Source organism: Barbus barbus (assembly GCF_936440315.1).
Source record: "Barbus barbus genome assembly, chromosome: 28".
NCBI lineage: Eukaryota > Metazoa > Chordata > Actinopteri > Cypriniformes > Cyprinidae > Barbus > Barbus barbus.
In genome coordinates, this window is record NC_136756.1 from 19,329,274 (window position 1) to 19,345,387 (window position 16,114).

General features: G+C 38.2%; 3 protein-coding genes across 4 annotated transcripts; 1 reads left to right on the forward strand and 2 right to left on the reverse strand.

Moving 5' to 3' along the window:
* Positions 1–4,866: 4,866 nt before the first annotated feature.
* LOC306847886 (UDP-GlcNAc:betaGal beta-1,3-N-acetylglucosaminyltransferase 7-like) lies at positions 4,867–6,220 on the reverse strand. Its single transcript, XM_079382112.1, has one exon. The coding sequence runs from the start codon at positions 6,209–6,211 to the stop codon at positions 5,018–5,020; it is 1,194 nt and encodes a 397-aa protein (XP_079238238.1). The 5' UTR covers positions 6,212–6,220; the 3' UTR covers positions 4,867–5,017.
* A 1,644-nt stretch (positions 6,221–7,864) lies between these two features.
* LOC306848437 (UPF0688 protein C1orf174 homolog) lies at positions 7,865–12,955 on the forward strand. Of its 2 annotated transcripts, none has more exons than XM_079382983.1 (4): positions 7,865–7,906; positions 8,638–8,715; positions 8,879–9,268; positions 11,793–12,955. In XM_079382983.1, exons 1-4 carry the CDS (start codon positions 7,877–7,879, stop codon positions 11,892–11,894), a joined length of 600 nt encoding a protein of 199 aa, XP_079239109.1. In that variant the 5' UTR covers positions 7,865–7,876; the 3' UTR covers positions 11,895–12,955. The 2 variants fall into 2 exon arrangements, with proteins under 2 accessions (XP_079239109.1, XP_079239110.1); XM_079382984.1 differs by having other exon boundaries at positions 7,878–7,906; positions 8,638–8,786.
* On the reverse strand, positions 12,762–15,867 carry dffb (DNA fragmentation factor, beta polypeptide (caspase-activated DNase)). The gene is made up of 7 exons (XM_079382982.1): positions 15,707–15,867; positions 15,476–15,602; positions 15,159–15,344; positions 14,556–14,635; positions 14,257–14,430; positions 14,021–14,121; positions 12,762–13,839 (listed from the first exon to the last, which is right to left on the reverse strand). Exons 1-7 carry the CDS (start codon positions 15,824–15,826, stop codon positions 13,629–13,631), a joined length of 999 nt encoding a protein of 332 aa, XP_079239108.1. The 5' UTR covers positions 15,827–15,867; the 3' UTR covers positions 12,762–13,628.
* Between the last annotated feature and the right edge of the window lie 247 nt (positions 15,868–16,114).

Below are 16,114 nucleotides of genomic sequence, written 5' to 3' on the forward strand. Positions count from 1 at the left end.
TTATACCAGAATAAAACAAACCAGTTTAAAACTCTTGGGAGTAATCCCAGCACATGTTTTCTGGTGGCATGGCTGACATAATGCATTGTCTGTAGCTTCTACAGCTCACTGCTGAGACATGCATTATATAGCTGAAATAAATCAGCTCCTGCAGACATGATTCACTCATGTGGCATTACCGAGATGTCTAATATTTATATAATATAAATCAACCTAAACAATTATTTCAGAGTGGAGAGTGATCTAAAAGTGACAAACTCAATTTGTTTGCACAGATGACTGACACATACCCAATAGTATTAATTTTTCAGTCAAAAGTATAGATATTTATACTATATAGAAAATATATAGGTGATAATAGTAGAACATCATGTATTGCTTTTTTGTGGAGTAGAGATTCTTTTGGTGTTTACTTTCATTTGGATTTATTTTAATTATAGTAGCGGAATTAAGAAGCACAGCAGAGTCGTATCATAATAATCTGGAGGAGGTACCTGAAAATGTTGCACTATTGTGTGCTGTCAGGTCTCAAGGACTGCAAACTTTTTTTGGCAACCCTAAATGAATTTACCAGCAAATTAGAAGGTATGTTATAGGTGCAGTCTTAGTCTGGCCACTTTCTATTTTCTTCAGGTGTACAGTTCACAACTTTGCCCCCGGTTTCACAGACAAGGCTTAAACCTAGTCCCCGACTAAAATTTAAGTCTGAGCTGTTTTATCTGAAAGAAACTTGTACTGATTGATCTTGAAATATGTCAGTGCCCTTGTTTTGTCTCAAGATGCACACCAGTAATGTTTTTTTTCTATGGCATGTCTATAAAAATTACTTTAAAATCCTAATTGAACTATAGCCTAATCCTGGTTTAAGGTAATCCCTGTCTGTGAAACCGGGCCTTAATGTTGTCTGTACAGATTAAGCGTTTGCTCTTAGACATGCAATGAAGACATATTATGAAACAAGATTTAAATGATTTATACTGATGGTAATTGTCAGTCACTCACGAGTCACGACACATTAATTCAATGCCCCTCAGCTGTATGTGCATTGATATCAACAGAAGCTAATATCTGTTTTATAGCTTGTTAGAAGCTGTTTTAATGAATGTATTTGAATAAAGTTTTGTCAATATGCATGTTTTTTGATCTGTAAAAATACTAATGTAAAAATAGAATTTAGCTTTATAAAAGTTTTTTGACTGTGACACAAACACCAAACCAAAACAACACATCTGATAAATGAAATGGTGTGTTTATCATGCAATGTTATTCTCTCACAAATGAAATGATGCAGATCAATGTCATTTACTCACCCTCGTGTCATTTATGACTTACTTTATTACATGGAACACCATAGAGAACTTTTCGGCTGAGTTGTATTAAATTATGTTAAAGATGTAAGCACCATAGGAGTGAATAATGACTTCAAATTCAGACTGTTCCTCACACAAAGCTACCGTATGTTGCAGAGTGACTTTAGAATATGTGGAATATAGCACATAACACGCATTCTAAATTTTTTAGAATAGGTGAATCATACTTTTATGGTGTTTAATCTCCATTCATTGTAGGACATTATTCAAAAATTCTTCTAATGAATTTGTAGCTGTGTTTGGTGCATCATAATTGCATAGAAATACATTTTAAATGTATGTTTTTATCTTAGTAGATTATCTTATTTGTGTTTTCTTTTTTGGTCAAAAGTCAAATTACACATGTGTTAATGTTGGTTTTAAACACCTGCTTAACACCCCCCCCCACCCTTCAATTCTAAACAATGTGAATTCTCTCCTTCTAAAATTCCAATATCATCTTTAATAAACAGCTATTAAAAAAGTAAACACTAGCATACATGAAGACAAGAATCAAATAAATAATGAAGGTATTGCAGTGAAACATTTTCCAGGTTAGGCCAACTTACAAGAGTTTTAAATGTTGTTGTTTTAAATGTAAATATATAATCAATTAATTACACTATTTGTTGGCCAAAACAGGTGTTACATATTTGTATGTCAAGTCAAGTCACCTTTATTTATATAGCGCTTTTAACAATGTAAATTGTGTCAAAGCAACTGCACAATATCAAAAAAGGAAAATAGTGTGTCAATAATGTAAAATGAAAAGATAAAGATTTGTAAAAAAAAAAAGATTTTCAGTTAAAGGCATTTCATTATTGAATTCAGTGATGTCATCATCCAGCTCAGTTCAGTTTAAATAGTGTCTTTGCAATCAGGTCGACGATATCGCTGGAAATTAAGTGTCCCCAACTAAGCAAGCCAGAGGCGACAGCAGCAAGGAGCCAAAACTCCATCGGTGACAAAGTGGAGAAAAAAACCTTGGGAGAAACCAGGCTCAGTCGGGGGGCCAGTTCTCCTCTGGCCAAACGAAAAAGCAGTTCAATTCCAACTGCAGCAAAGTCAGATTGTAAGGGCTCAGCTGGTTCCATTGGTCTTTCCCAATGGCTGTCTAAGTGGCGGGGTCCTCCCTGGGGATCTGTCTCTGGCGCTCATCTCGGTGTCCTGGTCTCCGCTGACGATCAGGGCTGTAGAGGTCGTCTCTGGGTGCAGATCCACCATCTGATCTGGATACGGACTGGATCTGGTGACTGCAGTGACCATCTGGGCTGGATACGGACCGGATCGGGTGGCTACGGTGACTGGGGATATGTCTCCAGCCTCATCCAGGTGTCCGGCCTCCACCGACGATCAGGGCCACATACATAATCTCCCGGCGCCAATCCACCATCTGATCCAGACACGGACTAAGAAACAGAATAGAAACAGACAAATATTAGCGTAGATGCCATTCTTCTTATGATGTAACGAGTACATCATGTGTTATGGGGTGTGTTCCCGGTTCCGGTTGATCTAATTAATGCAGCCTAACAATCCTTTTACGGATTTGAATAATAGAAGTGTATTAGTGTGTTATGTGTAAGACAGGTTAAAGAAATGTGTCTTTAATCTAGATTTAAACTGACAGAGTGTGTCTGCCTCCCGAACAGTATTCGGTAGATTGTTCCAGAGTTTGGGTGCTAAATAGGAAAAGGATCTGCCGCCCGCAGTCGATTTTGATATTCTAGGTATTATCAAATGGCCAGAATTTTGAGAACACAGCAGACGTGGAGGACTATAATGTGATAAGAGCTCGCTCAAGTACTGAGGAGCTAAGCCATTCAGGGCTTTATAAGTAATTAACAAGATTTTAAAATCTATACGATGTTTGATGGGGAGCCAATGCAGTGTTGACAGAACCGGGCTAATATGGTCGCACTTCCTGGTTCTAGTAAGGACTCTAGCTGCTGCATTTTGGACCAACTGTAATTTGTTGATCAAGCGTGCAGAACAACCACCCAATAAAGCATTACAATAGTCTAACCTTGAGGTCATAAACGCATTAATTAGTATTTCTGCATTTGACGTTGACAGCATAAGTCGCAATTTAGATATGTTTTTGAGATGGAAAAATGCAGTTTTACAGATGTTAGAAACATGGCTTTCAAATGAAAGATTGCTATCAAACAGCACACCTAGGTTCCTAACTGATGAAGAAGAATTGACAGAGCAGCCGTCAAGTGTTAGATAGTGTTCTAGGTTATTACATGTGGGGTTTTTAGGTCTGATAATTAACACCTCGACTATGCATTCCGTTAGTTTCTCAATTTGGTGTGTTTCACCGGGCTGCGAAGAAATATAGAGCTGAGTATCATTAGCATAACAGTGAAAGCTAACACCATGTCTCCTGATAATATCTCCCAAGGGTAACATGTAAAGCGTGAAAAGTAACGGCCCTAGTACTGAGCCTTGAGGTACTCCGTACTGCACTTGTGATCGATATGATACCTCTTCATTCACTGCTACGAACTGATGGCGTTCAGATAAATACGATTTGAACCATGCTAATGCACTTCCACTAATGCCAACAAGGTGTTCTAGTCTATTTAAAAGAATGTTGTGGTCGATAGTGTCGAACGCAGCGCTAAGTTCCAGTAGAACTAATAAAGAGATACAACCACGATCAGATGATAGAAGCAGGTCATTTGTAACTCTAATGAGAGCAGTCTCGGTACTATGATACGGTCTAAATCCTGACTGGAATTCCTCACAAATACTATTTTTCTCTAAGGAATATAATTGCGAGGATATTACCTTTACTAGTATCTTTGACAGAAAAGGGACATTTGAGATCGGTCTGTAATTAACTAAATATTTGGGGTCAAGTTGTGTTTTTTTAATGAGAGGCTTAATAACAGCCAATCTGAAGGTTTTGGGGACATATCCTAATGGCAGTGATGAATTAATAATAGCCAAAAGAGGATCTATGACTTCTGGAAGCAGGTATTTTAGTAGTTTAGATGGAATAGGGTCTAACATACACGTTGTTGGTTTAGATGATTTAACAAATTTATACAATTCTTCCTCTCCAGTAGTAGATAATGAGTGAAATTGTTCCTCAGGGGATCTATATAGTGCACTATCTGATGCGATATTGTAGCTGACGGCTGCATGGTTACAATTTTATCTCTGATAGAATCGATCTTGGAAGTAAAGTAGTTCATAGAGTCATTACTGCTGTGCTTTTGGGAAATGCCAACACCTGTTTATGCTGTTGTTACCTTTTACATTAACCTATTGTATGTTGTCATAAAGGTCCACTTGTGTTTAATTTGCATCTTTTTTCATTTACTTATATTATTATTATATTATATTTTTTTCGTGGGTTTTATCTTTTTAGCCAAGTCTTTAAGGTTTGTGTTCAGAATACTTGGAGGAAAAAATCAAATATTCACTGGAATAAACATTGTTGAGCGAGATCTGTAGACTGGGTTTGTATTTGTTCCCTGTAGATGACAAGACCATAATTGAAAGACTTGTGATTTATTACATTTTACAGTTGATAACACAAGTAATCATCATCCTTCCTTACAAAATCACAAAAAGAAAAGATGAAAATTACAAATACGCTTCATTTGAAAAATAATAATAAAAACAAATCTTCTCCCTGTCTTAATAAATACTCCTCATATTACGACTTGTCTGGCGCAGTTCAAGTCCTCATTTTGAACAAGCCTCCACATTTGCAGCAGCTCCTGCGGAAAGAGTTTGTGCACCACGATGAGGCTGCGAAAGAAGCACGGCTCCCGGTTCAGAGGAGTCACTTTACGCTTAATGATCCCAAATGTCCGGAAGCCCAGATGCAGCTCGGGGATGATCTTCAGCTTCTGAAGGCACATGCCCAGAAACACATCATCAATGGGGTAAAGCTCCACGCTCTCAGAAACTGCAAAGAGCTTGTGGGCCACCAGAGAAGACATGAGAAATCCTCCTCCACCCAAATAAGGTGGATAGCGTTTATCATACAACTCTTTGGGAATGAAATATTTACTCTGGCGGTTTCTGATCGGTTTAGCTTCTAAAATGGTGTCTCCTACAATGAGGTTTTCCACCCTGTTCTCCTCCACCCGAAAGCCAATTAGTTCCACCAGGTTCTTGGTGTGGACAAAAACGTCATCGTCCCCTTTGAAGATGAAGGGAACTCCACTGCAGTAGATGTTGAACCATCTCAGAAAGTTCACCTCCTTTAAGGTGAGGTTGAAGAAAGTGTCCATAAAGTCCCACTGTAAGATGTCCCCGTAGGTTCGGTCTTCATATTGGACCAGGGCTTGTAAATTCCGCGCGTCTTTGCCAGTGGCTGGAGTTCCTAACAAAAATAGTGTTTTGATTTTCAAGCCCTGGATTTCTTGTTCCTTTCCCCAGGTCTGCCTCACGGCTTCTCGCCGGTCATGTTCTTCGATAACCGATTTGACCACGACCAGAACATCCACATCACCGCTGCACTTCTCCGGGTGATTCAGTAACATTGGGTAGTATCTGCAATGTCTGTGCAGGACAAATTCGTGAAATCTTGGGCTCAGACGACGAAACCAGGCTTGGGACTTCATCGTCGAATTTTCAGGACACTGAATGTTATCCACGTCCCATTTCCTTGGCATGGGTTTTCCCACCGGCGCCAAGCCATTACCGTTGGATGAATTTTCAAAGGCCTTTATGCTTTTACAAGTTGGGCCACACCATTTGCGTTTCACGTCGACTTTGGTATCTTTGAAATTCGTGTCCACTGTAATTAACTTCTGAAGCATCAGTAAAGTGGCAAAAACCAAAGTCAGGCTGACCGCAGTCCTTAAATTCTTTTTCTTTCGACAGAAGAATTCCATTACGCACACGCTCCTCAGAGAGCACTCCAGTCGGGTGACCAGTGGATTTGTCATGAAAAGTCAGCCAGGTCCGCTGTAATTAACTTCCCAAGTGTTATGGAAATATAAAAATGAGCGAATAGTCCATAAAAATGCATTTTGATAAAGCTTAAAAACGGTCTTCTCCACTTTCCTCCCGTCGGACTAAGTTTTAGTCTTTTGTCCCGTTGTCACTAATCGTCGCAACAGGTTCTTCTCGCTTCAAGTTCCATCGTTGAACTGCTGAAAATGGGAGGCAGTCATCCTGTAAAACAATCGGCTGTCTGCCCTCCTCTCTCCTCCAGTTTAACGACACCTACCTGCTACAGGATCTCTGGTTACACACGACAGCTGTGCAAGCGAAGTAAATGAGGGTCCCCAAGAAGAGTTGGAATGAGAACTACTTACTTATTCAATGTATGTAAATATTGGAGTTGAAGTAACTTTTCGTCATTTTTAAGATTTGCAACCCACTTTTCACGTCCCTCTCACAAGCACACTCAGAAAGATGCTCGAATATGTCAAGGAGTTTATTAGCCCTAAACTCATAATTTTAGTATTTAGCGCCACCGTGTGGTTCTTAGCGAGTCAGTCACCAATTTAATTTGCAATATCGCCGAGACAAATTAGATTGTCCTATCAAATGTAAATGTGTTTAAATGATATTATTAGTCATTTACATAGCCTAAGTTTATTGTGTTTTCTGCATCATAAAAGCTACAAACATATTTTTAGAACATTTTATTCAATTTAGCCTAATATTTGAGCTGTGCCAGCCCCACCCAGATTAACTGATGGTCTGCCAAGTTGGTTATGTTGGTCCTAGGTAAGACAACTGACCAGTGCCATTGGTTTATAGCCATAAACGACCAGCTTGGTCCAGAGACCATTTAATCATCACAATCATCATAAAGTAGTGTTGGCTGCATTTTCCAGCAGGGTGCCACATAATACCTAAATGCTTTTAAAACCTGTTAACATTTTCATTTTCCATGTGAAATCAGTTAAATGTTGCAGCTCTGTGATAATGTCATGTGTCTGGCAAATGAAGCAATGCTCAGAATAACAAAATCCTTTATGGAAATTGTTTTATGATTGTTACATACAGTACTCAGAGTCAAATATTTGAATATAAACCCCACATATTAATTCTTCCACGGATGTTAAGCCACTTTGTTAAGACTAGTTTGACCAACTAGCAGCTAAATAAAGGGTAATCAGTTATATTTATTTATTTTTATTCAAATTAGACCAATCTAACTTTTTGTAACTGACTTTAAAGTTATGACCAGCCTTGAAAGAAAGAAAGAAAGAAAGAAAGAAAAAGAAAGAAAGAAAGAAGACTAACTTTTTAGGACAGTTTATGCAACCTGCCATTATATCATATTCACGTCACAGTCCTTAGGCCTTTGATTCATTCGACATATTTCCACGATGAATATAACATGCCATCCCATGTACTATTTTAATCGTTTGCACTGGTCATAACTTGTACAAGTGGACTAGGACTAATTGATGGGTATCAGCCACCGCCTGGTAATGTTTTCAGCTCCAGTCTTGTGATTCTGTGTCTCGTAGACGATCGGATATGGGCGGGGCTTTAGCGGTCACTGGAGATAAACACTCGCAGGACTCCACGCTCGGTTTATGCCGAAACTTCCAATGAGGGCGAAGCAGGTAAGAGCTTTTACGCTTTTGTGTTTGAGAAGTCGTTTTATGTAATCTGAACCTGCACGATCACTTTCGAGTTTACGCAGACTTTATTGGACAGTTTACGGATCAATGTTTCAGTGTGAAATTTCGTTTATTAGGATAGGCTACTAAAACAACGTTAATTCACAGTTTACTATAATAATGTTGTTTTTCACGGGTTGTTTTCATAAACGTAATTTGTTAACTTTTTTCCAGCAGTAGTGGTTGGGGATTTTGAATCGCCCAGTGAGTCGAATTTTTTGAATCGGTTTAATAGAAAGATCCTTTTACGTATTTATTCAGTGTATGCTTTTTGTGTTGATTCATTTTCGAGTTGAATCGAAAAATCTTATCTTTTAATTTTTACATGTTCATTCCGCAGCCTTTCTCTCCTGGTTGCGAACTAGACTGGTTCACATTTTTGTCCCAGTTAATTCAGTTTGTTCACGAATGATGGCTTATTTATTAAAGGCATATTCGTTAAGTGCTGTAGTCGATCTTTTAAGGCAGAAAAGCAAAAAAGAGACCCCATTTAAAAAAAAAAAAAAAAAAAAAAAAAAGTCTTTGGATGGTAGTGAGCACAAAGATTCGTTTACCTAAATCTCTGTTCTTACGAAACGACACTCAGTAGGACAAAAGTAATTTGTGACGGGGAAACTTCAGTATTAATTATTGATCATACAGTGTTCCTAATAAGCTGTGCTCTCTTGTTTCAGATTGTCGTTGGGAGCCACATACTGCGAGTGCGCGGTACTGTCTCTTTAAACGCGCCTGGTGTGAAAAGTTCAGTCAAGGTCAGTGTCAGTCTACCCAACCATCTCCTCCCCGCAGTTTCCGTCTGTCGGCTACAGTAAAGCGCTACAATGTAACAAGCTTTCTCACGATGTATCAGCCACGTCTAAAACCGCGCTGATATTTTATTTACTTATACATTTATTACTGGACTTTGATCCACAGAAGGCTGTGCGGAGGAGGGTTCTGCGCGGTTTGGTGCAGAGATCGGCGTCTGATATCGCGAGCGCAGTGCTGCAGATGGCTGGCGACTGCGGGGAGGCCAAACGTCTTCCAAAGAGACCGTTTCACGGTGAAGTAGTCGAGAACTCCAGCGCGACCATGAATGAAAACGTCAAAATTAAAGCCGGGAAAAAGACTCCGGGTGAACGACGCGGTAAGGAGAACTCGGCCGCCAAGTGTACTGCTTTGACAAGCGGCTCTGCAGAGGCGAAGATGGACCAGACCGTAATTCACAGTCCCCAAACGCAAGAAGACCCGAGCACTCTCTTCGACGAGGACAGCAATCACATTTTCCCAGTGGAACAGTTCTTTGGGAACATGGATGTTGTTCAGGTAAGTTAAGCAAAACAGATTCAGAACACACATTGTTATGGTATCAGTGCAGAAATGCAGCAAAATAGCGCTGGTTTGAACTTAATTCCGAGCTTTGACCTGCAATTACGTTTGACTTTCAAGGTTCTAAAAGAACCTTGATGTATTTTGCTAATATAATTAAGTACAAACATGTGAACATTTTTACGTCTAGTGGAAATGGTCACGTGACTAGAGTTAGACGTCTGTGTAGAGCAGGGATGGGCAATTTCGGTCCTGGAGGGCCGGTGTCCTGCAATCCTAATCAAACACACCTTCCTGTAACTTTCCAGTGATCTTGAAGACATTGGCTGTATCCGAAATCGCCCCCTATACCCTCATTCACTATTCCCTACATTAGTCCACTCATACATTTCACTTGAAGGAGTGAATGAAAATGAGTGAGTGAATTCGGACACTGAGTGCACCGGAAGCACTGCCGCTTTTGCATAGTTTGCTTGCTGTTTAATAATAATTTTTTTACGGGCAGCTCCAATAGTAAGATTGAAGGATAGTTATATCTTGAACTCTGTCACGGAAATTATGTATAAACTCTAATAGTCAATTTACAATTAATTTGTACATGTGTTGTATTACGCCGTGGACGAGCGCTTCTAAAATCAATGAATGGATGATTCAGCTGCGGGCGGATGACTCGGACCCTTGCGGCAGGATGCGTTGCAAGCGCCATACCACACAGTGATGCAGCTAGTTAGGATGCTCTCGATGGTGCCTCTGTAGAAGGTGCACATGATGGGGGCCGGGCCTCTGGCTCTTCCAAGTTTGCGGAGGAAGTAGAGACGCTGCTGTGCTTTCTTGGCCAGTGCTACAGTGTTGTTAGTCCAGGAGAGGTCCTCTGTGATGTGCACACCCAGGAACTTGGTGCTGCTCACTCTCTCCACAGTCGCACCGTTGATGGTCAGAGGGGCATGCTGAGTATGTACTCTCCTGAAGTCAACAACAATCTCCTGTCTTCTCCACATTCAGAGAGAGATTGTTGTCACTGCACCACCCGGCCAGGCGGCTCACCTCGCTCCTGTAGTTTGTCTCATCTCTGTTGCTAATGAGACCCACCACAGTCGTGTCATCCGCAAACTTAATGGAGTTGTGGGATGGTGTGCAGTCGTGGGTCAGCAGAGTGAAGAGGAGGGGGCTCAGCACACAAAAGCGGCAGTCCTTCCAGTGCACTCAATGTCCGAATTCACTCACTCGTTTTCATTCACTCCTTCAAGTGAACTGTATGAGTGGACTAATGTAGGGAATAGTGAATGAGGGTATAGGGGGCGGATACAGCCATTGATTAGCTTCTTCAGGTGTGTTTGATTAGGGTTGGCGCTAAATCTGCAAGACACCGGCCCTCCAGGACAGAAGTTGCCTATCCCTGGTGTAGAGGGGTGCCCAACCCTGTTCCTGGCGATCGACTGTCCTGCAAAGTTTAGCTCCAACTCTAATCGAAAATTAAAGGCATGTGTGTTTGATTAGGGTTGGAGCTAAACTCTGCAGAACAGTCGATCGCCAGGAACACGGTTGGGCACCCCTTCTCTATAATATCGAATTGATATATAGTAAAAAAAAAAAAAAAAGTATGTTAATTTATCAATTAAAATGTCTGTTGCAATTAAAGTTACAAATAATGCAATTAAAATTAGTTATAAATGCATGCCATTTAAGAAACTCGTTGCCCAGTTTTGAATAAAAGAGAAAAAATGAAACTTCTATTTAATGATAATATATAAAATCAATATATATGAGGAGTTCAGATGCAAAAGCCTCTAAGAGCTGTTTGAAACTTTCTTATGAAATGAGCAGTTTATCAGGCTCCTATGTTTATGTTCAGTTATGTCACTTTGATGGCAATGAAAATAACCTATTGATAGTCATTAAGGTGATATTATTGAACCTATAGGATATATGTGTGTGTGTATATATGTAAAAGTTCCCTCTCCACAATTGACTGATTTGATCAATATTATTATTATTTTTAACTTTATTGCTTGCTACTTTCTTTTGACTCTATATTTGACCCCATTGTTATAGCAATTTAAAAAAAAAGGTGGTGGGGGGGGGGGGGGGGGGGGGGGGTTGTTGTTGTTTGTTATTAGAAAAGATGTGTAGTTTCTTTAATTGGGATATAAAATAAGAAATAAATTAGCTTTAAATAGTGGAATTAAATGCTTTAAATATCAGTTGATGGCCCATGCAGGATGTGAACATTCATGGCCCTTTGCCCCGGTAACATAACTCTGGTCTAAGTTAAGCTTTCCAGATAAATAACATGCAGCCAGATGGCTTTGTTTGCACACAGTAATCCTAAAATATTGAGGTTAATACAAGACCATGTAGGATTATTGCAATGAAAGTCTGTTGATGCACAATTGGGTGTCAAAGCGCAGCAGGTGTCTGATTTTGTGATGCATAAACTCAATAGCCTATATTCATTCATTAATGCAGTTTTAATGTGTGAATGTGGCTTTGTTTGAAAAGATTCTGACCTGATTTGTTGCAGGATTATCCACGCAGAACCCCAGGCAGCAAGAGAATGAGTCGGAGAGAGTACAGGAGCATGCATTACTATGCCAAAGAGGACAGTGAAGACGAGCATCTATGAGGACACAGTTCCTCTCACAGAGTCACTCAATCTGTCTGCCATTGACAGGGAAGGAGTTTTATGCTGGTAAAATGGACTTGATTGTTTTAAAACAAGCTATTTTATTCCAAAAGCCTTCTTAACGTTTGAGCTGCACTGTTTATTTATCAGTAATGGAATTATTTCTTATGCAGTTTTGATGAGGTACATCAACTAGGGCAAAAATGTTAGTGCATCCCTAATTATAAACTTCAGAACATTATATGTGCCACTAAACGAATGTACATTTAAGAGGGTTTTGTGCTAGCTAAAACCATCATGTGATTGGGGTTTGTGCTAAAAGAAAGCTATAATTTCTATAAGTTTCTGTACACTGGGTTTTCTACAACTATTCCTCACTAATGTGCTCTGAAATCAACAAATACATCTATCTGTCAAGTGCCTCAAATTTGCTGTTTAGACTTTGAAAGCAATTTGAACATTAGCTTGGACATTATGAATTTGGCACTTTTAAACATTCTCTGTTGAGAATGAATAGATTTGTTTTGAAAAAACACTTAATACTTCAGATTTGGTGCTGTATAATTGAAAATTAAAGCATGTAGCTATTTTGTTCTTTGATATGATGTAAAGATCTTTATATTGATTAGTATCTCAAATTAAAAGGCTTTTATTGTTAAGATATGTAAAGTTGTAATTTTAAGCCAACAATTTCAAACTGTATTATGCATGTGGCTCCACCAGAAATTTGATTTCTGTATATGATATTTTTATAATCTTAAGGAACAGAATTTGCACTAACTTCACGAGTGGCTCAAAGATGTAACATTTTAAAATGTAGTTTCTTTCCTACTATGTACAAATTATGAGGTAAAAATAGTAGAAAGTATGATTTTGAAGTTTATATTTTTCTATTGAAGTGATGAACCAAGTGCTAGGTTTTGTTTTGCTACCAAATACTTTGTATGTATATATGACATGCAATTTTTTTGAACTTATTTAATGGCAAATCATCTGTGTATTATCATGTGAAAGCAACAGTACTCCGTCCAGAGAAAATAAATCTCATTTAACAGCTTTGGAAAACATCTTTTTCAATGAAAGCTTGAGTATATTTTGTACAATAAATAAGGCTATTGTTTGTTGATGGAAGTACTATGAACATTAACTGTACAAGATACCCTGTTCCCATTCATGATTCAAATGGAGACTCTTTTCAAAGACATTTACCCCCGGTTTCACAGACAAGGCTTAAGCCTAGTCCCAGACTAAAATGTCTGAGCTGTTTCAACTGAAAGAAACTTGCACTGATTGACCTTAAAATATATCAGTGCCTTTGTTTTGTCTCAAGATGCACAGTAATGTTTTTCTAAGGCACGTTTATAAAAATTACTTAAATGTCCCAATTGAACTATAGCCTAATCATGGCTTAGTCTAAGCCCTATCTGTGAAACCAGGCCTATGTGCTTAAAATAAACCAATACAAATTGAAATATAAAAATATAAAATCAGTCAGTTATAAAACCCTGAAAAATGTTTTCACATAATTTAAACAGAAATGTTGCATTGATACAAAAATTGGTATATGACTGAAATTAAAAGTTACAATTAAAAATGTGTACCAGAAGCGCAAAATAACCTCATAAAATAAAATGGCCCTGAGGATCTCAGTACTTGCATCAGTGCTTGTGATTCACCAAAGCTGAAACTTTCACACTAAGCTGCATATTTCATAAGAGGATTATGGCTGTGCTTTCATTTCACAGTCCTCCTGACCCGTTTGTAGATTTTTCGGGAGTCACACCTGAGCTCATGGGCCCCTTTCTTGTGGCAGACAATATGAACGAGCTTGAGATTTTCCCTTGTGAATAACAGTTTGTAGAAATAATCCACGTTTATATCGCTGCTCTTATTGCCTTTCAGTGCCTCAGCGAGTGTGGGGATGACAGTCCTCTTCTTTTCTATCCTAAAAAAACCACCAGCTTTTTCATTTCAGAACGTTATTCCTTATCCCTAAAACTTATTTTAAAATGTTATCTTTATCAAAATTGCTAAATATTGATATGTTGATATAAAAATATGCATTAAGATTGAAATATACTTCAATTTCTTATAATAAACATTTACATTTGAGATTTACTACTCACAGGTGGTCCAGATTCCAGGTGCTAAAGAGGATTCTGCTCTCGCGGCTCCCGTACGGGTTTATTGAGTGAAGAAATGCGCAGTTGTTCTCATCAAAGGCACCCTGTTAGCACAAAAGTCTTTTAGAATCTTACACAAACAGGAACTACTGACAAAGCAGTGAACGAATGTTTCATTATTTTCCTTCAAAGAAAAATGATGCTAGACCGAACTAAATAAGACTCATTAGAAATGACACCTGGCAGGTGAACCAGCCCTCCTCAGTGCAGAGCCTGTGGATGTCCCTTTCCGATCTGTCAAAATAGGTGCCATTATACCGTGCAGCCTTCAGCTTCTCTACCAGGATCTCCACCACCTTTTTATATTCACTTTTTATCTTGGCATTTGGAATAGTTTGCGTATATCCATCAACCTACAGACAGTGAACAGTAAATCTCCTTCAAAATAACAGCAAGTCTCCTTTGCTTCATGAAATAAATGATAAACTCCACTAAATAAAATAAATATCTTAATATAACTGAGTGCCATTTGTCACACCTCTTTTAAATATCCTCGGATTCTGCTCTCACAGTTATACTTCATGTAGGCAGACTTGGTTTTAAACCGGGCATCAATACCTAGACATAAGGAAATTTAGAAACATACAAATTTTAGTATATGAAATATACTGTACACAGCCATTTTCATATTGAAAAATATTAAAATGTAATTAAATGTCTAATTATATATATATATATATATATATATATATATATATATATATATATATATAGACATATATGCAAATAAATGACAGACTCAATGATATTTTTAAATATTTTTAATAACTTTATGGAAATTAAGAACATCTTCCATCCAGTTCAAGGTGACATGTTCTTTGTGAATTATAATATTTAATAACAATTGAGGTGATAAAAAAGCCTAATAAGGTTATCTATAAAAATGATAGTATATATATTAATTTCTATCATAAGAAATATGAAATACATAGGTTAGGTTTGTGTCAAATCATAATCACAGTATCAGTAATTAAAACAACAACACAAAGTATGTATGAAAATGTATTAACGTTGCCTCAGAAGAATCAGTTATAGTACACATAGTAAATGCCTGCGTATTATGTTATTTCCCCTAACTTACCTTCAAACCAATCCTTATCTTCTTCTCTGTTCTCCACCTCTGAATTGTCCCTCAGGTTCCTCAGAAGGTCTGCCAGTATTCTGCGCCGCTTGGCAGAATGTTCATCTGACAGAAGATCTTTTGCTGCACTGATCAGAAGGTCTGTGTCTCTGTCCAAACCCAGGACTTGGTTTATTTCATGAACAACTGTAGCGAATGAAAAAGCCAAAGCAATCCGATTGGTTACATTATTGATAATAGATCACAATATTATAGTTTATTATATTCAGGCAGTGTTTTCCAGTTTCAGACCAAGTCAGTCAATGAAATTCACTCACGTCCATTCCAGCTCTGACCCTCAGGCAGGAAAACAAGTTCTGTGTTATCGGGAAGATTTTGAAAATACTCTTCAGTAACTACTGTCCCATCCTCGTATAAGCAGACATGTACTTTGGAGCTGGACGCCTGTGGATAAAATATGAATTATGAATGTCTGACAGCAGCTGCATCCAGACGCTTTGTATAGTAACGTTAACACTGATATCAGTAATAAACCACATTTTTAATACCTTTAGTAAATTACATCCTTTTTTAACCAGCTCCTTTAGGTTAGCAGCTGCAATTCCGTATTTTCTGGCCTCATTGGCACTTCTTATCTTAACCAGCTTAGGTTTTGTTATTTTGTGCATATTTTCTTTTCCGGAAATGCGAAGTTTCTCTTCCGCTGTGTCTGAATGAGCGACCAAAACAACGACAAGACGCGTGTTGCCACCTCGTGGATGAAGATAAAAATAACACGGACAGTTTATGACGGTTTATTTATGAATAAGATATGTGGTTAACATTATTTCGATAGACTTTCACATTTTTCCACAACATAAATTACACACAAATGTGAATGCTGAAGCCTCAAGGATTACAACTACGGGAGAATCGGTCAACCATTGTAGTTTTAATAAACTTATAATAATAATAAA

Excerpts from the sequence above, each read along its gene's own strand:
- LOC306847886 (XM_079382112.1), bottom strand. The coding sequence starts at position 6,211 with ATGGAATTCTTCTGTCGAAAGAAAAAGAATTTAAGGACTGCGGTCAGC.
- dffb (XM_079382982.1), bottom strand. The coding sequence starts at position 15,826 with ATGCACAAAATAACAAAACCTAAGCTGGTTAAGATAAGAAGTGCCAAT. Across the intron at positions 14,431-14,555 it reads TCCGAGGATATTTAAAAGAG|GTTGATGGATATACGCAAAC; the intron begins GTGTGACAAATG and ends CACTGTCTGTAG. Across the intron at positions 13,840-14,020 it reads ACCTGGAATCTGGACCACCT|GATAGAAAAGAAGAGGACTG; the intron begins GTGAGTAGTAAA and ends TGGTTTTTTTAG.
- LOC306848437 (XM_079382983.1), top strand. The coding sequence starts at position 7,877 with ATGCCGAAACTTCCAATGAGGGCGAAGCAG. Across the intron at positions 8,716-8,878 it reads GTGTGAAAAGTTCAGTCAAG|AAGGCTGTGCGGAGGAGGGT; the intron begins GTCAGTGTCAGT and ends TTTGATCCACAG. Across the intron at positions 9,269-11,792 it reads GGAACATGGATGTTGTTCAG|GATTATCCACGCAGAACCCC; the intron begins GTAAGTTAAGCA and ends GATTTGTTGCAG.